Source organism: Penaeus chinensis, chromosome 29 (genome assembly GCF_019202785.1).
Source record: "Penaeus chinensis breed Huanghai No. 1 chromosome 29, ASM1920278v2, whole genome shotgun sequence".
Lineage (NCBI taxonomy): Eukaryota > Metazoa > Arthropoda > Malacostraca > Decapoda > Penaeidae > Penaeus > Penaeus chinensis.
Genome location: NC_061847.1, coordinates 20,429,856 through 20,455,489, shown reverse-complemented (window position 1 = coordinate 20,455,489; position 25,634 = coordinate 20,429,856). Strand labels below are relative to the sequence as shown.

Here is a 25,634-nt window from a genome sequence, read left to right as displayed (position 1 = left end):
GTAGTTATTCATCGTTCTCAATACTAGATTATTTCATTGGTAATGCATTTTCATGATTCATCAAATATACACGCGCGCTCACGCACCCACGTAGACGCACTCCAGAACCCACGCACTCTAGCACCCACATAAACGCATCCACGCGCTTACGGGCCCACGAACATGCATGCACGCGCACTCACGCGCACTCACTCGACTTCGACTTGTTTCATCTATTATTATTTCTAATTCTACGTCTTTGGCTGCTGCTGCTGCTGCTTTTCATTATAATGATTATTGTTGTCATTGTTGGTATTATCATTGTTGTTATCATTATGATTATCATTGTTGTTATCATTATGATTATCATATATTATATATATTATATATTATCATCATATATTATCATCGTTAATATTATTAGCATTATTTTTACTATTAGCATTATTGTTATTATTATTATTTTTATTTATTTTTATTTATTTTTCTTTTGATTATTAATATTATTATGATGATGATTATTATTATTGTTGTTGTTGTTGTTATTGTTATTGTTATTGTTATGTTTATTGTTATTGTTATTGTTATTGTTATTATTATTATTATTATTATTATTGTTATTGTTATTGTTATTGTTATTGTTATTGTTATTGTTATTGTTATTGTTATTGTCATCATCATCATCATCATCATCATCATCATCATCATCATCATCATCATCATCATCATCATCATCATCATCATCATCATCATCATCACCATCATCATCATCATCATTATTATTATTATTATTATTATTATTATTATTATTATCATCATTAATGTTGTTATCATCACCATCAGTAGAACAGAATAGAATGTTTGTTGGGCAGCTTTTGAAATGGCTCTCTTCTCTTGCAGAACACCACCATGCCTATTTGCTGCGAGTGCCTGGGTACAGAAAATAGTGTTGAAGGCGGCTTTATGCACTGTGGTACCTGCCGGACCTCAGTCCACCCCAAGTGTTTGCGTCTCGACCCTGCGTCCTCTGTGAGATTACAAAAGCAGGGATGGCAATGTGAAGACTGCAAACCTTGTATAGTATGTCGGAAGACAGCATCAGAGGTATGGATACTGTTGTTGGTGCTGCACAATGCATGATTTGTGCTGCATGGTTTGCAAATATGGGGGTATGGTGTGTATAAGTATATATGTATATATATATATGTATAAAGTGTAATATACATCTAAAATATAATATATATATATATAAATAAATATATAATATATATATAAATATATATATATATGTATAAAGTGTAATATACATCTAAAATATAATATATATATATATATATATATATATATATATATATATAAGGCATAATATATATATGTATGTATATTATATATTTATATATGTATATAATATATGTAAGTATGTATGCACTCACAGTATGAGTGTGTATGTGTGTGGGGAGGTGTATATATACATACATACATACATACATACATACATACATACATACATACATACATACATACATACATACATACATACATACATACATACATACATACATATATGAATATACATATAAATATACATATAAATATATACATATGTATAAATATATGTACATATGTATAAATATATATGTATATGTATACATAGATGTATATTTATACATATATATGTATACATATATGTAAATGTATACATGAACATGTATACATACATACATATACATGTATACATATATACATATACATATACATTTATACATATGCATATATACATATATACTTATATACATATACCTATACATATATACATGTACCTATACTTATAAGTATATAAGGGTATGTATATATGTATGTCTACATGTATATGCATACATATACATGTAGACATATATGCATATATACATGCATATGTACATATACACATATACATATACATGTATACATATGAAAATACACCTATACATATATGTATAGGTATGTATATATATGTATATATGTATTTGTATTCATTGTATATGTACATATGTATATGTATATATGTATATATACACATGTACATGTACATGTATATATGTATATTCATGTATGTGTTATGTATGTGTATATATTTTTATGTATATATTTATGTATATGTATAAATACATATACATATACATATATGTATATGTATTTGTATACTTATACAAGTTGGTGTATGTATATGTATATATGTATGTATGTATATATGTATATATACACATGAATATATAGATATGTGTATGTGTGTGTATTTTTATATATGTGCATGTGTATATGTATGTCTGTGTAGTTATATATGTATATATATAATGTATATATGTTTGTATGTCTATACATATATATATATATATATATATATATATGTTTATATTTATACATGTATATGTTTATATATACATATACATATACTTATATATACATATACATGTATATATACATATATGTGTAGTCTATACATACATACATACATACATACATACATACATACATACATACATACATACATACATACATACATACATACATACATACATACATACATACATATATGCACTGATATACAGACATATATATATACATATATACATATACATATATATATATACATATATACATATACATATATATATATATATATACATATACATATACATATATATACATATACATATACACATACATATACATATACATATACATATATATAATATATATATATATATATGCATATATATATCATATATATATGCATATATATATGCATATATATATGCATATATATATATATATATATATATACATATATACATATATACATATATATATATACGCATACATATATATACATACATATATATATATATATATATATATATATAAATATGTATAATATAATATTTTGTAAATATATGTATGTATTTATGTATCCATGTATATATATTTATATGTTTATATATATGAATTTATTGATTTATGTAATATTCCAAAGTAATTGTATTTCATTTATTATTCCCATTTGTAGAAAGAAAAGAATATTGGTATATTTGGTCTTAAGTGTAACATTTTGTTTCCTTAATGATACTTTCCCATGCTACCTCAGATTATTATTCAAAATAGGTTTAATATTTTTTTTTTCCATCCTTCTTTGATAGGTCCTAGGCAGCCTAATTATATGCACAACTTGTGATGAGGGCTACCATATCAGATGCGTCACACCCACACTGGAGCACCGGCCAAATTCCCCTAACTGGTGCTGTTCCCATTGTACCAAAGGGCCGCGAGCCACCAACAACAATAACCGTAGCAATACCGCCTCACCTACGGAAAGCATCCAGGGTGAGGGCATAGCGAGCAACAGCACCCTGGCTTCCAATAGAAAAGGGCGAGGGAGGTCCCGGAAGGGTCTCCAGGAAACTGTAAGAAGTAGAAAGTACAGCTCCTCATCGTCCAGTTCGCGTTCAAGGTGAGTCGCAGAAGCTTCATGTTGCCTTCTCTGTGTTTGTGCACTTCATTCTTTGATTTTTATAATTTATACATTTTCCTAGTGTTTTCCTCAATAGAAGATATTTAAAAAATTAAGGGAAAAACCTTTGTTATACTTTGTTCTTGAAATTATACATTTTCCTAGTGTTTTCTTCTATAAAGAATATTTAAAGTAATGTTTTGTTGCTAGTTAGTCTTCACAAATAATTTATATTCATAAGATATTTTTCGTTATTTTTTTATTATTTTGCTATTTTTTTTTCCTTTTTTGCATCAGAATTGTATATGACCCATGCCTTCATGTTTATGCCTTTTCACAGGTCAGCATCTCGATGGCGTAAAAGTGAGAGTGAGCAGCAGAAGGAGCTACCCAGCGACTCAGAGGACAGTGATGGTATGCATGGGCATCTTGGCCCTCCAAAGAAACTTCTTAGTGACAAGTTATCCAAAGAAAAGGCTAAGTTTTTCAAAAGGAGTTTGGCTGAGAAGGGTAAATTTAGAGCTGCAAAGAGTGAAATACGGGTGGTGTCTCACGGGAGTGCGGGTACTGGCATATCAGGGATGAAAAGAGAGAACACCAGTGGGCAGGTAAAGCGTGTGGAGATGGGCAGTGAGTTAAGTTCCAGTGGGCCAGAATCAACCACAGACACTAGTAGTAGTGATGAGTCTGGTGCTGATATGCCTAAGGCAGCCATCAGAAGAACATTAGGGCATGATAGTGATGGCAGTCCACCTCTGCAGCACAGCAAGGGAACTATGGGCATTAAACTTCATGGCAGGAAATCTGATTCTCTGAGTGAAGGTGAGGTGGACTCGGGAAGTGGCACACCTCATGAGGAGCGAAGTTCCTCGTCAACTAACTCTTCAAGCGCAATGCTTGCCTCTGGACACTTGAAAGGCCTTTTTGATGGCCTGAGCCACCTCTATACACCGTATGACTCTCGGAAGAGACCAATGCAGGAAAGACCAAAGTATAAAGGACCAAAGAGGATATTAAAGTTATCCAGAGATGGGGAGACCCAGCTCTGTGAGGCCAGTGGGGAGAGTGGAGGCAGAGTTGGTGAAGGTGTCGAGGGGATCTATGGTGGTGAGTGTAGTGGTGCGGGAAGTGGGATGGGACGAAGTGGGGGGGCATGGTCAGCGTGGGCGTCCCACAGGTGGCCTGGCACCAGTGTGGGGGCAAGCTCGGGTGGCACAAGTGCCATCCCGTCAACTCTGGTAGCAGCCAATCCTCTGGCGGCCAGCGTGGGTGGTGGTGGCAGCCAGACTCAGGCAGCGGATGGACGCAAATGGCGCAAGATGAAGCCCGAGGGCTGCAGCAGCCACACTGGGGGTGAGGGTAAGGCACTCTGTGGACCGTGATGCTGTGCTGCCACCTTCCCGCATCACACTCTCACCCTCGTAATGCTTGTGCTTCTTTACTGCTGCTTCTGCTACTGCTGCTAACTCCATTGCTCTTGCATGGCTAGCCTTCATATAAACCTATTAACTACCTAACTTCACTGTTATATGATTTTTATTTTTATTTTCCTTCACACCTCTCATGCACTGGACGAAATGCATGTTGAGGAGGAACTGTGTAATCCAGAGGGATTGATACTTTCATGAAATATTCAAATCATCAATGATTTTTATAATCAGATAAATTGTAAGGATAAAGTTTTGATTATGAAGAGTATAATGCTAGTTCATTTAGAGGATTTGATGGTCTTCAACCTCATGGTTGACCTCTTACTCAGAACCAAAATATTCTCAGCATAGGAAGATAGTTAATCAGGACAATGTCAAGTACTGCACTGTTGAGTAGAGAAAATGTCCAGCACTGCAACTGAAGGGCTCAACCCCAGCTGTTGCTTATCGCTTTAGTGCATGCAGAAGACAATGCACTTGTGCATGAGTGATATAAATGTTTTTATAAACTGATGTATGGTGACAGGCACTGCATGCCAGAGATTAATCAGTGAAATATCAAGAAGTAGGATATCTTATAAGGACCTGCTTCTTTATTTTGTTTTTCTCCCTTTTTTTATACCAAGTTTTGATTTATTTTTATGCTTTGATTTTCCTCTCCTGGATGTAGTGTTTTGTTATTGGCAGTTATCTTCAACGGTTTCCACGAGAGTTGCCCTGGCTTTCCTTAGCTTACCATTTGGCCAATTCACAGGGTTATGTGGTGGGAACTAGTCTCAAAATGTACGAGCAAGTGGGGGATGGCAAACTGTGGAAGCTCTCGGGGCCTCTCGATCTGGGAACCCAGACATATCTGACACCACCAGAATCATAAATAAGTAATAACAATATTATGCAAAAAGCAACAGCAAGTAATAAGGTCTCATAACCCTCAAAATTTGGATCCAGGTTTGCGATCCACCTGTATATAACCGGGTAGCTTTTCTCACCCTGAATTTCTACAACATAGTGGGGCTAGAGGCGGTGTGTGCTTTCCTTAGTTAATGGGGCCGGGCTGTGCTGGGTTCTGGGAGTCGGGCCTCATGATTATGGTTGCTAAATGTTGAAGGACATGAATAATATATGGTTAATCATTTACTGTTTGTGTGTATTTTAATTATTGTATATTTTAACTTTCTTTGAGATATTACTATACTAATGCCTTAAACCATTCTTCCTTCTAATAATATTTACTTTGAAATAAAAAGAATTAATATTTTGAATTCTTGAGTTCATGTAAAGTAATATTCATGAGTAAAAATAGTCACATTAAAAAAAAAATTTAGAATAGTTTATGATTAGTATAATTTCTTTGTTTTTGTGTGTGTGAATGAATAAATCTTAATAACCCAGAATTTAAGAATAATTATTTCTCAGATACTTTTTTTTAATGTATTGAGGCTCAGTGTGTGTATAAGTATGACCTTGGTAGATCCGGGAGTGAATGCTGAAGTGTTGCTCTCCCCGCCCACAGTGGAGAGTAAAGTCAGTATGGAGCCCCTCCATCGACCACCTTTACCCCCAGGAGTCACTGAGAGAGATTTGGAAATGTTTAAGAAGGCTCAGGAACAGGCAGTGCAGGTGAGTTTGGAGTGGAAAGAGAAAGTATGGGATGTTATAATGCATAAAGTATTTTTTTCATGTGAAGTGTTATAGAATGTTGGAGGACTTTGCAAGTTCAAGGTATTTTCAAAAGTCTATAAAAAAGAAAGTTGTAGTTTTAAATAAAGATCTTGATATATGAACATGTTTGTAAAATGCAGGACTATTTTTGCTCTGGCAATGTCTGTGGGATTAGTTAATAAATAACTACTCGTAATGTAACTACTCTTTGTGGTAAGAAGCTCATCAGCTGACATGTTCCTTCACCAGGAAATGGATAAAAATAGAACAACGGTTCAAGAACGGGACCCCTTCAATATGTCACGGTGTCCAGCCAGCATAGATTTTGGCCAGTATGATATTCAGACATGGTATTCCGCTCCATACCCCCAGGAATATGCACGGTATGTAAAACATTTTTCCTCCCTGCATTTTCATTCTGGTTTCTTTCTTTCTTTTTTTTTGTATTGTTTTGTTTCCCTTTCCCATTCTTATTAATGCATTGTTGCTGGGTACTTACACTGTCCACTGTATTATTATTTTGTTCATTTTGTGTTAACGTAGATGGTGGACAGGCACTCGAAGAGCCGTCTGTGTCTAAACAAAATTAATAAACAAAAATCATTTGTACCCATGCTACCCCAGCAACAAGGGGCTTGACTTGGTTTCCTTCATTTTATTTTGGAAATTGCTTTAGGAATCAATAATCTCATCTTTGTTTTTATTTTATTCTGCCATTCTCTCCATCTCTTTTTCATCCACTTCTGTTTCCTGAATCCAGCCATTGCATTAGTTTTAGGAATCATTAGAATAATAACAGTAAGAATGCCTAAATGTTTTTAGAATTAAGGTTATGTTTTTAAAGGAATTTTGAGGTAATACATGTAAAGTCTATATATATCATTAATTTGTTCAATACCTCCCTACAGGTTAACCAAACTGTTCCTTTGTGAATTCTGTCTTAAGTACATGAAAAGTGTCTCCATGTTGGGCCGGCACTTAGAAAAGTGTCTTTGGCGCACTCCACCTGGTACTGAAATCTACCGGAAAGATAATCTTTCTGTCTTTGAGGTATGTTCGTCCTCTTTTTTCTTTTTCATATAATTTCAGTGGTCAGTGAAAATAAAAGTAAAGGGTATGTTATTTTATTTGTTGAGAGTGGTTCACCTGTAATATGTTCATATCCTAGCAGATTCATTTTTTGTTAGTATTCTCTGCTAAGCACTGTTACCTACAGTTCATGATCAGAAATGAAGCAAACACTGAAATTGTGTTGCAGAATATAAATGTATCATATTTGTATGTATATTTTGAGTACTGTAGTAAGAATTAGGTTCAATAATACATTTCTAACAGTTCCATTTGTTATTTCAGGTGGATGGTAATGTGAGCAAAATATATTGTCAGAATCTGTGCCTATTAGCTAAATTGTTCCTGGATCATAAGACGCTATACTATGATGTTGAACCCTTTCTCTTCTACGTTTTAACCCGCAATGATGAGAAGGGTTGCCATCTTGTTGGGTACTTCAGTAAGGAGAAACTCTCAGCACTAAAATATAATGTGTCATGTATCATGACTATGCCACAGTACCAGCGGCAAGGCTATGGGCGTTTCCTTATTGATTTTAGTAAGTATATGATCTATACTTTATGTGTAGATCTTTGTTATTGTGCTTTGTTAATGAATTTTTTAGCTTGTCCTCAAACTCATATCAATCGTAGCAATATGCTTAACAGTTTCAAATTTATATTTATGATATCATGAAACTGATGAAATTTTTGTAAACATCCATAACCATATTTTAACAATTAAAAAAAATAAATAAATAAATAAAATCATGAATTAAAAAAATATATTCTGGAAGCCAAAGAAGTAATTTTCCATATTGTAATATTATTGTGTTACCTATTTGTCATTTTTTACAAATAGAGTTCAAGTAATATAAATTTTGCAAAATACATAACCAACAAAATTTCTGATAGCCTAGGGTTTGACTACTTTTAAGACAAAAGATTTTAAATTATCTGTGAAATAGAAAATAAAGTAGGGATACAATTTTAGTTCAGATAGTAAATTTAGCAACAGGGGTACCAGGGATCTGATGGGAGGCACTAACTATGAGTAGTCTACTTATTAGATGTGTGTGTCCTCCTTTCCCTGTGAATAGTATTTAGATCTGGTTGTTTACTTCTATTCTTATCAGGTTTGTTTTAGTGGCAAATGTAATGGATAGAAAGTGATGTGGTTGTGTTGCCCTAAGAGTAGTAAAGAGAAGTTGCTGCAGGTTTTATCTTATCTCTTAAAAGTTTAATTGCTGATTGCTCTTTATAAACCTGATTTACAATTTATTGATTTTCATGGCTCTTGCTATGATAATGGAAAAGGTCAAGGTAACCAAATAGAAAAAAAAACAAAACAAGTATGTTGTTGAGGAACTATCATTAACCACATTTTGTGAAGAAGCTTGTTTCTTATGATATGAAACCAGATGCACTGGAAGAAACATAATTACTGTGCACTTTTTTGTTAGTGGCAGGAAGATTTTCAAGGGAATGAGTTGAGGCCGGATGGATGTGTTTTCATCTTTACCTTTTTAAGGGTTTATAAAAAGACAGAAAGATGAAAAGGAAAAAAGGAAAAGAAAGTTAAAAAGTTACCTGATGTAATTTAGAAAGGGGAAAGGGGAGATGGATCAGGAGATAGATTGGTTAAGGGGTAATATGTAGATATTATTAGAATGCTTTGACAATTAAATGTGCAAATGATATAGAGAAGCAGTGACTTTGTAGTTTGGTCCTGCACAGCCTTTATGTTGTACCATCTGTTATTTCATAATTATTTTAACAACGAAAACTAGCATCTAGAGATTGAGAAGAGTTTAGATCCATGGTTCTAAATGTATCATGTTTATACAGTTTTTGTATTCCCTAGAATATGTACAATTAATATAAATACGCTCTGATTGATTTGAATCTTAAAGACATATTAAACTTGCGCTGTCAACTGAACAACATGATGCAGGCTGACTGGATTTGATGTGTATTCTTGCTAGCTGGTAGTTGGGCTTGGTTTGTTGTTCACACCATCAATGTAGGGCTAAATGCAAGAAATACATGTCTGCATATTATTATGTGACCTATATTATAGGCCATTGTGAGATTCTTGTGTGTCACAGTACATGGGCTGAGAGCCACTGATCTTGATATATGTAGTCTTTTAATATCCAACTTAGAAAACAGTGGAAGGCTACACAGGGTTCAAGAAAGGGAAGGATATATTGAAGGTCCATCATATAATGACATTGGTCAAGGCTCTGGCAGGCAAATATAATGGTCAATGATTGGGGTATTGGATATCTTCTTTATTCCATCACATTAACACCACCATTTTCAGGCTACTTGCTGTCAAAAAGAGAGGGCCAGCCAGGAACACCTGAGAAGCCCCTCTCTGACCTGGGGAGGGTTTCATACACTGCCTATTGGAAGTCAGTTATCCTGGAGTACCTGTTTCACCTACGGGACAAGAACTCCTTCTGCATCCAAGAAGTGGTCAAGGACAAAGCCATGTATCCTGCTGATGTTGTGTACACACTGAATATCCTTGGTTTCTTCAAGAGGAATGCATTAGGACAGTAAGTAAAACTGTTTTGGTTAAAGATGGTGCTAGCATGATTAAAGTTGTTCATTTTTCTTTTGATTTTTTTAAAGTATAGTTATTGATTAATGTTGATGCTTGAATAATAAAGCAAGCACTGACTTTCTATTGACTTTTATTAAGCACAAATATTGATAAATGTTAATACTCAAATGATAAATCAAGATCTGACTTTCTTCGTATTGATTTGTTTATTTAACCTATTACTGCCGTGTCACGTGTATAGATGTCATAACAAATTGCTTGATCAGCTGGGTATGGCTATATGCATTGTGAGTGATTAAAGGAGGAATGCACAATCAAAATAATGATTAAAAAAAAAGGAAAGAAAAAAAAATACAACATAAAGGAGAAGAAAAAAGGTAATTTATAAGAGCAAGTTTTTACATTTAGATTATTAAGAAAGCATCTAAGAATTCTCCCAAACATTTCAGAATGGTAGTGAGTATAGACTGGAATATGGTCGAAGAGCACTACCAGAAGCAGCTGAACAACCCCCGGAGATTGCGGCTAGATCCAGAGGCCCTCCGCTGGTCACCACTTGTACCTGGGCATAATGTATCCGTGCAACAAGACTCTGATGAGGTAGGTTGTCTCTTCATGATGTTTTTGGGTGTAGCTTAGTTAAGTAGCTGTTTTTCTTTTAGCTGATTTGCTTTGCTTTGTGGCAGATCTCTTTTTTTTTTTTTTTTTTTTTTTTTTTTTTTTTTTTTTTTGTGCATGGGGAAGGGGTAGATTTGTTCTGATATATGAGGATTTTAATTGTTTTGTTTCTATCTTCAATTTGCAAGTGAGGATACTGGAAGATTAGCAGTTGGTAATTTTTTTTCAAGAACTTTTGTTTTTATCATGCTCTGAAGAGAAGTTTTAGGAATACCAGTAAAGCATATCACCTTGTCATTTCAGGATGAGGAAGAAAAAGAAGAGAAGAAGGATAAGAAAGAAAATGACAGTCTGGAGATCAGCAAAGACGATGAGTCATGCAAGATGGATGACATCAAATTGGAAGAATCGGAGAAGGAGCCAGTGTTGGAAGAGGAAAGCAGCAAACTGCAAGAGGAGGAGGAGGAGGAGGAAGAGGAAGAGGAAGAGCCCAAGAAAGTGGAGGAGGAAGTATCCCAAGTGCCTCCTGTGCTATTGTCATCCTCCCCCAAGAAGCGAGGAAGAGCTGCCAAAGTCCCCGACACAGTGGAGATTTCGGAGTCTGTGGTAAGGATGATCGTTTTGGCCAGCTTTTGTTTGTCACTTTCAGAATAAATTGTTTTCTCTTTTTTTTTCAAATTTTGATCTTGCCTCTTGGTTTATGCTGCTTTTAGGCGTACCTTTACAATGTCTTTCCAATATCCCAGGGGCGTTAATTCATTATTTTACAGATCTTCACTTGCCACCATTTCATTTACTATGGTCAGAGTAACATTCTTTATTATTCTTGGTAAAGTCTTGTCAGAAAATAGTGTTCGTTACTTGATTGTTGGTGTGGTAAAGAGTTAAATGTTCACTGATAAGGACAAATTGAATCATGAATCTTTTAATAACAGTGCAAAAGAATTTGATACTATAACTTTCAAACTCACAGTGAAGTGTGATAGAATGACTGCAAAATTCACATTTACTCATACTTTCAGGTGGAAGCCAAAGAGAGGGAGAAGGAGAATATTAACAGCAGTGTTGATGATATCAAACAGACTGAAAACATTTCCTCACAAAACAAAATTGATGACAAGATGTCATTAGCCTCAAAGGAGGATGCTTATGTTTTTAAGGAAGAGGATGAGAGCGATTTTGAACCAACCTTCCGAAGCCTCCACAGCGAAAGGAGGAAGTCACATACCCTCAAGGAAACTCAGTGTTCTCTGGAGAGGCGGAGAGGGAAACGAAGAGTGAGAGGCCACAACGAAGATGAGAGGCTGAGCTTAGAGGAGCCGCAGCCAACAGAAAAAGGTATGCAGATAAACTCTTAACATGGAACTAAGGAGAAGTGGTAACAAAAAGAAACCTTATATACACAAAAGTATCTATATTGTAGATGTAGCACCAGGTTCAAATAATTTTTTTTTGCCTAGTTGGATTATACAAGAACTTGAAGAGAGTGAAATTCATCAAGAATATGATCTTTATGATTTTAGGAGTTCAAAAGTAATTTATGAGAATCTATACAATTGTATTTTTCTTTTTTGAAAGGAAGTAGGATATGGTGCTGTCTCTGCTTTTATTGACAATTTATGTGTTTGATAGGAATGGACTGAAAATGAATCCCTGTTCAATAAGAAAATGTAATTTTTCTAGTAGGCACAGCCTTTTTGGTGATTGAGCTTTCATTTGAAGAGTATTTTTCTGAATATACCAAAAAGTAACAAAAAAGAAAAAAGAATATTTGATTTATCTTTGCAATATATTTAATTGTTGACATTTCTTCTCCAGATTTTATCAAAGACCTAGTGAGCAACAAAAGAGGCACTCTAGATTCAATGTCTACACCAAGGAACTCAAGGAGAGTGGCATCCAGCTCACGAGTTAACTATGGGGAAGTAGACACTGAAGATTCAAGGGAAATTACAGAGGAAGACAATGATTCCTCAGTCATGATACCAAAGAGCCGGAGGGAAACCTCTAGTAGGACTAGAAAGAAACCTGAAGTTGGAGAGAGTGAAGAAGAGACCTCCATGATTAGGGAAACATCTAGAAATAAAAGAAAAGCAGAAGCACAAGAAGCTGAGGAACCCATCACAAGCCACAGAGAGTCCTCGAGAACTCGGAGAAAGCAAGACTCCTCCATAGGGGACGTGGAAAAGGAATCTCATAATACAACAGTGGAGTCAGAGCGTTCACAGAGACTCAGGAATAAGACCTTGAACTCCTCTGTCAACAGTAGCAGGGAATGTCGGAGGAGGAAGCATTCCGAGATTGATGAGGAAGAGCAAGCACCGGTGGACACTGACAAGAATGAGGCTCAGAAAAATAAGAGCCAGCAGGAGGCAGAGGAGACTCTAACCCCAAAGCACAAACGGGCGAGAAGGAGTGATGAGAAAGACCGCACAATCAGTCAGAACCATGAAGTTGTTGAGAGACACACGAGAAGAAATAATGAAGTTGAGGAAACATCAAGAACCAGAAAGTCCAAACGCATTGAAGAGCAACCAGAGCCAGTCAACCTCAGATCGAAGAAGTCTAGGCTGAGCAGAAACCTCTCCTCCTCAGACGCAGCAGCTGCAGGCTTGAGGAGGAGTCTGCGTGGAGTTGCCAATGGACCGGAAGAGGAGGAACATGAGAATGAGGAGGATGGGTGAGTAGATTAATTTTAAGCATGGTGACAGTGTGATAAAAGTCCATTATTCCTGTGTTTTCAGCAGAGAGAGCAACATGATGATACTTCCAATGTTGCTCAGTCCATTTAAGCTTGCTTAAATAGATGGTGAACTTTTTTGTTGAGATAATCTTGCTTTGGAATTCTGGTAGAGGCTGAAAGTGTACTAGATTTGAAGTTTTTACTAGAAGCAGAAGGTAAGTGCATCTAATTCTTCAATAAGATATGACAGAACAAGACTAAATTGTCAAGCAAGTTAGAGGACTGGTTCCCTATAAAACTATCATTGAAATTTGTACATTGTATCAGAGATAAACAAGATGGAGTAATATCCTTTGGAGGGTAATATTGGATAAGTGAAGTAAATGAGCATGGCGGGATCTTTGTGGCCTTTAATTTTTATGGTAAATCTTGGTCTTTCTAGAGCCACTTTCTCACTTTTTTTTCTCCCTCCCTATTCTCGTTTTCTTGGTTTCTCTTTCTTAAAATGGAACATAACTACACATACTCACTAGGCAAAAAAATTGTGAGAGGCACAAACCTGCAACACTCTAGTCAAAATTGAAACTAAAGAAAATTAAAAGAGGACTTTGCATTACTGCCTTTAGTGCAAATAAATATGGGGTATGGTATCCACCTCTATGTCTTTGTGGCATGTGCCTCATATTGCACGGTAGTATTATTTGGCATTATCAACAACACAATATCTCTGTAGAGGTGCCTGTTGTTTGGAATCTTTGCTGTTTGCACAATTGCATGCCTTTCTGTTTCTGGAACTTTAGGTTTTCCTTATGCATGAAATTTAGTACAATTTACAGTCAATATACATCTTAAGTTTGTTATGACAGATCTCTCTGAGATTTTGACACGTTTTAGTATGTAACACTGGTGTACTGTTAAAGTTTTGATCATACTAGAAGTGAAAGAAGAAATACAAAGAAAGGAAAGAAAACTGACATGAACAATGAATAGAGAGTAAGACTTATTTACAGTTATGTGCATGGCATGTTGGTTGAAAGTTTTGAGTTTCAGATTTTGCATTGGAAACTGGCATTGAAAGATATCCAGAATTTTAACTCTATGATTGACAGATGGAGTGACAGTGTAGGCTGTTCTATATTCTGTGCACTATACAGGGATAGAGTTTTAAAGCTCCAGTGCTGCAGGTTCTTGGATTACAGACTACAAAATTAGTTGTACCCCTTGTTTTTTATGACTTTATTGAGAATTATTAATAGGCTCATTTAGAATAAAATAACAATGGAAAAAATATCTCCCCTGTACTTCTAATTTTTGGCTTGTGCTGGTGACTGAAATTAATCCTGGCACCCTAGCTAGTGCCCCTTAATTAGCATTGGGTTAACCCCTTCCCGACAGGTCATGCCTATAGGCGTGATAACAAACCGCTCGAAATGTGGCGTGCGACTGTCCGCTGCGGCGGCGCGCCAAATCGCTCCGAGGCAGTGATTCGGCTTGATGTACCAAACTCACGCGCTCAAAGTCGGCACGTTGCCGTGGTTCGCCAGAGCGTAGAGTTTTTTTTTTTTTTTTTTTTAAGTTTTCCACACCCGTCACCTAGGGGTTAAAAGATAGCAGAACAAAATGTGAAAATAGATATGAATTGATGAGTGGACAGCACTGCTTAGAGTTAGATGATTCATCCAATATTCATTCGTCTTGAAAGTAAAAGATTGGAGTATTCATTCTACTGGAAAATGAATTACAGGATTCTGATGGTGTCTGTTATAGAATTAAGAAAATAGCATTTCTGCATAGAAGATATTCCTGTATTTTGTCAAAACTCTTGCTTACTTTATGATATATAATAAAGTTAGATTTGCTTTGCTGATATATATTATTTTGAAAAGGAGGTTAAACTAAAAGATGCTAATGAAACTGATAGGCATTATTCAAAATTTATGTAAATTTACCTTACTGACAGTTCTGTTAACCCAATGCTGCTGGGAAACTGTCTTCACTGTAGTAGTGTTTTGTGAAATATCTGTACACGTAGATGCTCCACAAGTGCTCAGCCACCAAGGATTCAATTAGTAGTCTACATAATGTCACCTGATTTTCCCCTTTGTTGAGTTTATGTAATGTGTGTGTGTGTTTTTATTAATGCTATTAATATTGATGCTGTTTTTATCATTATTGACATAACAAATACAATATAGAATGTAAAATAGAGTGTGATATTTAAGGAATTCGGGGAAAAGGGTGATTAGGGTGTGCTAAGTCGGACTAGTGATTGACTCGTTAGTGACTAACCACTTGTGAATCCATCTATGTGTAAATACAATGAATAAGCGAAACTCACTGTGAGCATGGCATATGTGTACATGGCGTCCCCAGCAGCAATGGGTTAAAGGTAAGTATGGATTAGGTTTCAACTGGGAATTATCATACATACATACATACATACATACATACATACATACATACATACATACATACATACATACATACATACATACATACATACATACATACATACATACATACATACATACATACATATTTGTTGGTAGTTTTGGAAGGTTTTAAAGATGGTATCCTTTTTTTCTGTAGTGTTTGTATTTGTAATCCATCAAATTAATTTCTGAAATTGAAAAAAGTTTTGATAATGTTATTTGAACTATGTAATGTGATATATGTAAAGGTGGGATGATACTGTCTTGCTTTTCATATAAACTGTTAGCAGATACCAGATAGTTACAATTTTTACTACTGCAGATGTAACTTCTTTATTAATAAGTGTTTTTCATTCCTTCCTGGTTGCGTGGAAGATGTTAGGTAATTGTGTGGAATTTATTAGGTTATCAGGATTTTTAGCCATTTTTACTTTTTTTTTTTCATTTCTATGCATATGTATTTTCCATTCAGTAGTTTTGTTATTGGTTGTACTGAGAGATTACGTCCACATCCTCCAGTTTCCTGTCCTGGTGGCGTAGTCCATTTTCATTTCATGAAGAGGTGTTTGAACCATGCTCCCTCAGCCTAATGCTGCCTCTTCCTATCACTAGCATGGACAGTGGAGACTTGGAGATGCCCCACCTGGAGCCCATGGTGGACCTGGAGAAGCACTCGGCCACTCCAAAGTCCAACGAGGTAAGTTGCTGATAGGGATGACGAAACACTTCTTTCTAAACACTTTCCTTGCTAAGTTCATGGTTGAAAGATTTGGTTTAAGGACAAGAATTTTACGTAAGCAATTTGCATAGTGTTTTGTATATTTTTTTCATGGATTTGTTTTGTTTTGTACAGTCTCATGCTATGAAGCCATCTCTTTTTTTTTCTTCTGTGGGTGGTGGGTAGGTAGTCTTAGGAAAGATTATATTTGTACCAAATTAGTGTGCATGATCTATTCCTAACTATAAGGATAGGTTTTTATACACATACATATTCTGAAAAAAACTTCATGAAAAATTAGAATATAACATACTCCAAATATGTCAACAGGTAAATCATTCATCACTCAATATTTTTATTTGGAAGTTCTGTTAAGTGATCATTTCAAACCCATTTATATCTGGTGTGTCATATTATATCATGGTGAAAAACTCCCTGACACTTCATGTACCTAATCACTTCATGAGCTCATTTCATGTTTGCCGGAATGATGACTCACGAGCTTGGGTATCAATTGCATATAAGTGCACGCTCATGCTTCCCAGCCTTGCCAAGTTTTACCCATTTTATCCAGGTTAAGAGCCTAGGTACACATGATACTGCAGACATTAGAAACGTCATTCATAGACATCCATTTTTTTTTTTTTTTGTCTTACCAGTCAACAAGAGGGAAGAAAGATGGTGCTGACAGTCGTGATCTCACTAAGTCAGAGCCAGGACGAAATGGCAAGGTGGAGACCAACCAGAAAGATGAGAAGAACACCAAGGTGGAAGAGCCTGCCCAGCCTTCCCTCGTCAAGAAGCGAGGCTGGCCCAAGGGAGTGCCTCGTGGGCCCAAGAACTCTAGTCGTGGTCGAGGCCGGGGTCCAGGTAGACCAGCCAGCCGGGGGCGGGGGAGGTCCAAGGTGAGTCCAGCATCAAGGCCTGGTGGTGTGTGTGTGTGTGAGAGTTGTTTACATTCATTGTTTTGAAGCATGTTGTGACATTGCATGTCTTAGTGAGGCCATTGCCATGGTAGCATAGAGGTGTTGATGAAACAGGCAGAACATATTACAGTTATTAGTCTTCATTAACTAACTTCACTAAGAATTCATTGAGTGTTTCCCCTTGAAGTTCCATTCCCAAAATAGTGCAGTGATCTATTTTTGAAGCAATACTGAGTATGGAATTGTTTCCATGGCTTAGTAGTGCATTTGATCTGGTAGTGTGGATATAACAGTACTAATATAGTTGAACATAGTATCAGTATTAAAAACTAATTGGGTCTTGAGGGAAATGCCAGACTTAAGTGATGTGGTAGCAAAAATGATTTTGTTCTGAAGAGTATTGAGTATGGGATTTGTTTCCATGCCATGGCATGAATTTTGAACAAGTGTTAATTTAACTGCATTTGATATAACAATACTAATATACTGGAATTTAGAATTAGTTTTAGAATTAAAGGATTAATTATTTTTTCAGTTAAATTCAATGAAATCAGTTTGAGTTACTTTGAGAGATGATACCAATCTTTATTACATATGGTGATTAAAATGTAAAGAAATGAAGGATTTATATATTAAATGATTATATTTTTTTCATTGTGTAATCTAATATATACAAAATTAAGTGGTTATTTTATTAATGTACAAGAACCTGTACTCATCTTCTGCAATTCAGTTTCAGGGAGGGCAAAAGCCTGCTCCACTGGATGGTCCTGATGTGCAAGAGAGCGTACCTGAGAATCGTCAGTCCCTGAATGATGTCACGGACGGACAGCATGATGAAGTTGATGAGCCAAAGGAGGTTGAAACTAAAAAGGATGATCCAGTTCCAGATCCTCCTCCTGTGGAAAGTACTCCAGCACCAGAGAAAGAGGCTGGTGACACTCCAGCACTCCCAGAAGCTCCTGTGGAAAATATTGTGAAGGAGGACAGTGCTGAAAAAGAGGATAACACGCTGAAGGAAAGTAAAAGTGAGACCGAGGTTGAGACAGACAGTGTTGCTCCGGAGGAAGTGGAATGTAAAGACCCTGACAAAGAGGTTGTTAAAGATTGTGATACAAATCCCACTCCGGAAGTTTTCAAGGACAGTGTTGTGGGTGCTAATACAGAAAGCAAAGAAAGTGGTGAGAATGATGAGCCAGAGAAGCAGGAGGATGAGATGGAGGTAGAAAAAGAAAACCACGACCCAGCCAAGGAGGCGGTGCTAGAGAAAGACGTGGCAGGGGAGGTGGAGCAAGAGCTAAGTGAAGCTGACAAAGCTGTGGCCAGCATCATGAATGGAACTAGTGAGACCATACCCAATGGTGATTGTCTGGAACATGAAACTTTTAGCAATCCTCCTCCCGTTGAAGAGGTGCCTGAGGTTACAGAGTGCAAAGTTGGGGATGGGAGGGTGGATGAAGCTTACCAAGAAGAGGTCACAAAAGCAGTAGAGAGCATTTGGGGTGGTACAGAAGAACGAGAATCAAACCTGGTTGAGGATCCTCGGCAATCCGAAATTATAGAGGAGCCCAAAATATCTTGCCCGTCTGCCCCAATCATTCCTTCATCACCCATTCGCCACACTCTTTCCCCTGCCATCCCATCATGTTCTCCTCTCCACCCTGAAGGTGAAGTTTCTCTACAAAGTCCAGCTAACTCTGTTGACCATAATAGATCTCCAGAATCTTCCGTTCCACACTCCCCTATACCAAGTACCCCTCCGCATGCCCCTGCACCTCCGTCCCCCACTACACCAGTACCCTCCCCATTGCCACCAGACTCCCCTCTGGAGCCACCATGTGCCCCAGCTCCTGTCACTCCAACCTCACCAGGATCTCCAGCATCCCCTCCTCCCTCCTCTATAGGATCTCCCACTCCTCTCCACTCTCCATCTTCGCCGATCTCTGAGATTCCAGTAGACCACATTCAGCCGTCGGCTTCTCCTCAGCCACTGGGTCTGGAGGAAGACCAGTCGTGTCACTTGCCATCTGCTGAAGAACCAATGCCTGTGCCTGAGACACCCTTACTCTCTGCAGTTTCTAGTCACCACAACCCTGATGTCCAGGAGAGAAAAAGTCAGCATTGTGAAGCTGTTGTAAAAGAACTTGGACAAGATCAGCAGCAGTCTCACTCTCAGCCCCAGCCACAACCTCAGTCCCAGCCTCAGCCTCAGCCTCAGCCACAACCTCAGCCACAGCCTCAGCCTCAGTGTTTGCCCCAAGCCCAGACAGAGTCTCAACCACAGCCAGAGACACATTCACAACCAGAGCCACAGACAGAAAAACAACAGACGTCACAATTGCAGACCCAAGAACAAGTACAAGGGGATGGTCCTGGAGAAGAAGAAGGCCATGCAAGTGAGCCCCGTGTCCAGGCTGCTGTTCCTGGAGTGCCAGATACCCTAAGTGCTGCTGGCCGTCAGGAAGAGAACTTGGCATCCCAGATGGAGCAGACATATGAACCTGCTGATGCCACCAAAGTTGATAATCATCCCACAGGACAAGAGGCTGCTCACACCCATGATCTGGCACTGGAAGTTGGAGAGGGGCCAAAGGTGACAAGTTCTGCTGGAAGCACTCCTCCATCCTCTTGTGGGTCTACCAACACTACGTCAGTGATAACAAGGCAAGCCCCCACACCCACCCCACCACACCAACAGGAAGTTAGCAGTATGGGTGTTTACACCCCCGATTCTACAACAAACTCGGTCCACTCAATGCATGGTTATTCCCAGGGTGAGTTTGATGTGTCTCAGCTTGGAATTGAGTCACCAACTTCTATATCCAGCAATGAGATGGCTCACTCGGTAGAAGCCCCTCAGCAAGCCTCCACGCCTCAGAGTTATAGTGACTGTGCACAAGTATCCAACCAGCAGGTCCAGCCCCCAACACCCACACATGTTCAGCCCACAACACCAACTCATGTACAACCATCAACCCCAACACACACACAACCCACAACACCAACCCCGCCACACATAGCCCGGACAACACCCACCCCAACTCCAATTTTACCCCAGCCTGTTCCACAGCCTCAGCCTCAACCTCATACCCATTCGCAGACACAGACGCAACCCATTATTACGCAATCTACATCTCAGATCATCCCAGCCATAGGTGTTGTATCCCTACCACATACTCAACCACATCAAGCCCCAACAAAACACCAACCTTCAAAACAGAGACATATTCAGCCAAAACCACCAACACAACCCCAGGTCCAGATCTCATCTGCAGGATCTCGACCACCTTCAAACCTAGGAACTCAGTTATCACCTCAGTCTGCAATGGCTGCTATGCATGCCTCGAGTCAGGCTCATATGATGTCGCAGCGGATGGTTGCTGGGACGCCACACCCGCCCTCAGGCCTGAGTCAGCACCACCCAATGTCCCACCATCCTCATGCTGCACATCCTCCACACCCTCCACGCACACCACATGTAACACATTCACACTCTCAAATGCAGAATTTCACTCATCATCCAAATTACATGGTGGGACCACACCAGCAGATGTTGGGTCACCACACTTCCATGAGTTACTTGGCCCAGCCAACTGTAACAACTTATGCCCAAGCTCACAATCCTGCTCACTCCTCATCTTACATGACTTCTGTTATCCAGTCCCGCATGGGCGGCCCTCAGCAACCTCCCAGTCAAAATGCCTCGTCCTCTTCTACCTCCAGTACTCAACGTGCAACACATGGGGCTAGCTCTTCTGGTGTATGTGGGCCATCACCCAGCAATTATCACTTCCTCAACTCCAGTCCCCCTGGGCCATCCCCAACGCCAACACCCATGGGGAGTGGCCAACATCATGCTGGAGGAGTACAAGCAAGTGCATCATCATGTAGTATAGCACGGTTACAGCAACTCACAAATGGGATAATGGATATTGTTCCTCAACCTCCCTGTGCAGGTGTGACGCCTCCACCCTCTCACACTGTCACTCCTCCTCCGTCTCACACAGTTACCCCGCCTCCTGCAGCAGCAGCAGCTGCTGCGGCAGCCCAGCGCAACATGACACCTCCCATCTCAAATTTACAATCCCAGGTGCCATTGTCGTATAAGTATAAATCCCACCAAGCAGCAGCTGCAGCACAGATGTCCTCCAACATGATGGGTCCTACGATGTTGGGATACCAAGTAAATGGATATCGCATGCCTGGCCAAGCGGGGGCAATGTCAGCCCTCAACCCTTCGTACCTGACCAACCCTTCATTTATGAATCAGCAGCTACCAATGCAGATGATGAATATGCACCCGCAGGCCGCGGGCCAGTACCAAGACCCTCGCACCCAGCCCCAGAACACCATGTACCCACCATATTCGTATATGTCCCCACTGCAGCTCAATGGCACCATGCGGCGGTAGTCCCTCACTTAAAGTTTCAGTATTTACTCAATGGTGCTTATTAAAGAGTGGCAGTGCAAGTGCAAAATTAGTGTTCAGTGCTGGTTCAATTTGAGGAGAGAAACATATGCAAGACTAGGCAATATTTTGACTAGTGAACCACAGTGTCAAGGGTTATAACGAATGGAATGATTGAAAAACAAAAACTTTAGTGACAAGGAACCCTGGCATCTGTACCACTTAAATTACACAGATTTTTTAGTGAAAACTTTCATATTTTTGGGCCTGTTGTGAGAGCTATATTTTAGATACTTATTTATGGTGTTTATACACGGTTCAAAATAACGACATAGCCAGTTTACTTGGACTTGGTAACTGTGGTGGCTAAGTCCATAATTTAAGGACTCCATATCAAGTGGAGAAGACAATTGTGAAGAAGCTTATGTCTTCAGATATATATAAAAATATATATATATATAAATATATATATATCTTAGTGTGAACTGGTATTCTGAGTTCATGGTTATGGACTCGAGTTAAACCTGATTTTCATCTAAGTACAAAGTGATCTTAAATAATCAATTCATTGACAGAAAAGTGTGCTTAATTGTTATAGAGCAGTGTTATCTAAGTTTATTTTAGTGATGAGGAAAAGTCTTAGTCTTTTACGTTGTGATACTGATCTTGGTGAGAGGCCAAAGTCAGCCTAAGATTTTAGTAAGGATGGGATGGTTGCATTTGAAGCCCCTTTTTCCCGAGGGATGATCATTACTTGGGTATTTATGTACAACATGTCAGTCAAGAGATATGTCGTGGCTTGGATCTGGCTGTAGAGCACAATGAAGTCATTTTTGTGGTTAGTTTTGTATCCAGCTGTAGAGAGGCTTTTTGTTTGTATTTATTGTGTAGGGGAACAGATGTTTGAACAGTACATATGTGGCTCTCCAGTTGAGATATGTTTTCCAGCATTTTTTTGCCTTTGTACCCAGTGTATAATTTTTCCTTTTTTTCCAGTTCTTTCCTTTTTTTAAGGGAAATATTTTTACATACAACTGAGTTTTTTCTCATTGGTACGAGTGCTTTAGTTACTCTGATTCTTGAACATGTTCCAGAAGGAATTGGAATGTCTGTTTTTTGTTTCAGAAAACTGAAATAGTATTATCTGACCTCTGTTTATTAGCTACTTTATTTTAGTCATATTTAATTATGCAGTAAGGTCGGTATAACCTCCTGAGTTCTTACAGACAGTAACACTTGATTTTTATTTTATTATGAGAATTATTTTTATCATATTTACACACTAGCTTCAATTCATCACACAGGAAAGAATGCTCTTCTGTGTTATGTAGACTGTCCTTTTCAGAGTCCGAAGAAATTATACATATTGGTGTTTCAAAAAGTTTGACAAACTTGTATACTCTTAAGAGCCTGACAACAGACATACGTATTTGTTGGTGATCCGTAATTTGATATTTGATCATTTAAAAATAAATTACAGGAATAAAGAAATGGGAGAGGATTCAGTTATGGATGTTGCAAGACGCAGGACTCCATAAGGGGCTCAGGTTGGGTCACGTTGAAACAGTTGTTACCTGTAGGCCAAATGATCTGTGACAGGAGGCAGCATTTTAACTGTATATGATCACCTATAGGATCTTGTAACTAAGCTGTACATTTTGCTTTTTAAAATGTTAAATAAAATACTTTATTTAAATGTAACATGATTGTGTTGTGCTTACCTTTTCTCCTGAGTACTTTTTCTGATATATTGTGAAATGGGCTACTTAGGTGTGGCAGGTATTGATTAAGAGAGAGAGAGAGAGAGAGAGAGAGAGAGAGAGAGAGAGAGAGAGAGAGAGAGAGAGAGAGAGAGAGAGAGAGAGAGAGAGAGAGAGAGAGAGAGAGAGATAATAGGAGAGAGAGAGATAATAGGAGAGAGAGAGATAATAGGAGAGAGAGAGATAATAGGAGAGAGAGAGATAATAGGAGAGAGAGAGAGATAGGAGGAGGAGAGAGATAGGAGAGTAGAGAGATATAGGAGAGAGAGATGAGAGAAGAGATAGAGAGGAGAGATGGAGAGGAGAGAGAGAATAGGAGGAGAGAGAGAGATAGGAGGAAGAGAGAGATGGAGGAGAGATGAAATAGGAGAGAGAGAGAGATAATAGTTAAAGTTTAGAAAGTTAGTTTGATTCAGATGACAAGATATTAGAAGTGGATGACGTAGATATGAAATATACTGTGTGAAGGAATGCGAGGACATACAATGGAGGGAGGAGATTGAAGAGAGAGTCAGAAGATTGGTAGAGAGAGAATAGAAAGGGATGAGGAGAGAGAGAATAGAGGAGAGAGAGAGAGAATAGAAGGAGAGAGAGAGAGAGTAGAAGGGAGAGAGAGAGAGAGAATAGAAGAGAGAGAGAGAGAGATAATAGAAGAGAGAGAGAGAGAGTAGAGAGGGAGAGAGAGAGAGAGTAGAAGAGAGAGAGAGAGAGAGTAGAAGGAGAGAGAGAGAGAATAGGAGAGAGAGAGAAAATGAGAGAGAGAGGGAGAGAGAGAATATGAGAGAGAGAGGGAGAGAGAGAATATGAGAGAGAGAGAGGAGAGAGAGAATATGAGAGAGAGAGGGAGAGAGAGATATAGAGAATAGGAGAGATATAGAGAATAGGAGAGATATAGAGAATAGGAGAGAAATAGGGAATAGGAGAGATAAAGAGAATAGGAGAGAGATATAGAGAATAGGAGAGAGATATAGAGAATAGAGAGAGAGAGAATAGGAGAGATATTAGAAGAGAGAGAGAGAATATGAGAGAAAAAGAGAATATGAGAGAGAGATAATAGGAGAGATATAGAGATTAGGAGAAATAGAGAATAGGAGAGAGGTATAGAGAACAGGAGAGAGGTATAGAGAACAGGAGAGAGAGAGAGATATTAGGAGAGAGAGAGAGAGAGAGAGAGAGAGAGAGAGAGAGAGAGAGAGAGAGAGAGAGAGAGAGAGAGAGAGAGAGAGAGAGAGAGAGAGAGAGAGATTAGAAGAGAGAGATAGATTAGAAGAGAGAGAGAGATTAGAAAATAGAGAGATATATTAGAAGAGAGAAAGAGATATTAGAAGAGAGATATATATATATTAGAAGAGAGAGAGATATATTTGAATAGAGAGACATTAGAAAAGAGAGAGATATTAGAAGATAAATATATTAGAGAGAAAGAGATATTAGAAGCGAGAGAGAAAGAGAGAGATTAGAAGAGAGAGAGAGATAATAGAAGAGAGAGAGAGAGAGATTAAAGAGAGGGATAGAGAGAGAGAGAGATATTAGAAGAGAGAGAGAAAAAGAGAGATATCGGAAGAGAGAGAGAGAGAGATTAAAAAAAGGGATAGAGAGAGAGAGAGATATTAGAAGAGAGAGAGAGAGATATTACAAGAGAGAGAGATATTAGGAGAGAGAGAGAGAGAGATTAGAAGAGAGAGAGAGATTAGAAGAGAAAGAGAGAGACATATTAAAAGAGAGAGAGAGAGATATTAGAAGAGAGAGAGAGATATTAGAAGAGAGAGAGATGGAGAGAGAGAGAGAGAGAAGAGATGAGAGAGAGAGAGATAGAGAGAGAGAGAGAATAGAGAGAGAGAGAGAATAGAAGAGAGAGAGATTAAGAGAGAGAGAGAGATGAGAGAGGAGAAGAGAAGAGAGATGGAGAA

At 38.0% G+C, this 25,634-nt stretch overlaps 1 protein-coding gene across 7 annotated transcripts; it reads left to right on the top strand.

Moving 5' to 3' along the window:
- Window positions 1-871: 871 nt before the first annotated feature.
- Window positions 872-23,665, top strand: LOC125040866 (histone acetyltransferase KAT6A-like). 7 transcript variants are annotated; one of them, XM_047635636.1, is made up of 15 exons: window positions 872-1,083; window positions 3,156-3,466; window positions 3,807-3,880; window positions 6,410-6,516; window positions 6,808-6,941; window positions 7,467-7,608; window positions 7,912-8,167; window positions 9,934-10,171; window positions 10,629-10,779; window positions 11,101-11,403; window positions 11,820-12,135; window positions 12,616-13,477; window positions 16,525-16,609; window positions 17,290-17,535; window positions 18,290-23,665. In XM_047635636.1, the coding sequence occupies exons 1-15, from the start codon at window positions 889-891 to the stop codon at window positions 21,965-21,967; spliced, it is 7,098 nt and encodes a 2,365-aa protein (XP_047491592.1). In that variant the 5' UTR covers window positions 872-888; the 3' UTR covers window positions 21,968-23,665. The 7 variants fall into 7 exon arrangements, with proteins under 7 accessions (XP_047491592.1, XP_047491591.1, XP_047491588.1 ...); XM_047635635.1 differs by having other exon boundaries at window positions 6,368-6,516; XM_047635632.1 differs by having other exon boundaries at window positions 3,807-4,819.
- Window positions 23,666-25,634: the final 1,969 nt, after the last annotated feature.

Bases quoted from the DNA above. Each gene is read 5' to 3' on its own strand.
- LOC125040866 (XM_047635629.1), top strand. From the start codon at position 889: ATGCCTATTTGCTGCGAGTGCCTGGGTACAGAAAATAGTGTTGAAGGC. The intron at 6,942-7,466 runs GTATGTAAAACA...ACCTCCCTACAG, and splicing joins TACCCCCAGGAATATGCACG to GTTAACCAAACTGTTCCTTT. The intron at 10,172-10,628 runs GTAAGTAAAACT...CAAACATTTCAG, and splicing joins AAGAGGAATGCATTAGGACA to AATGGTAGTGAGTATAGACT.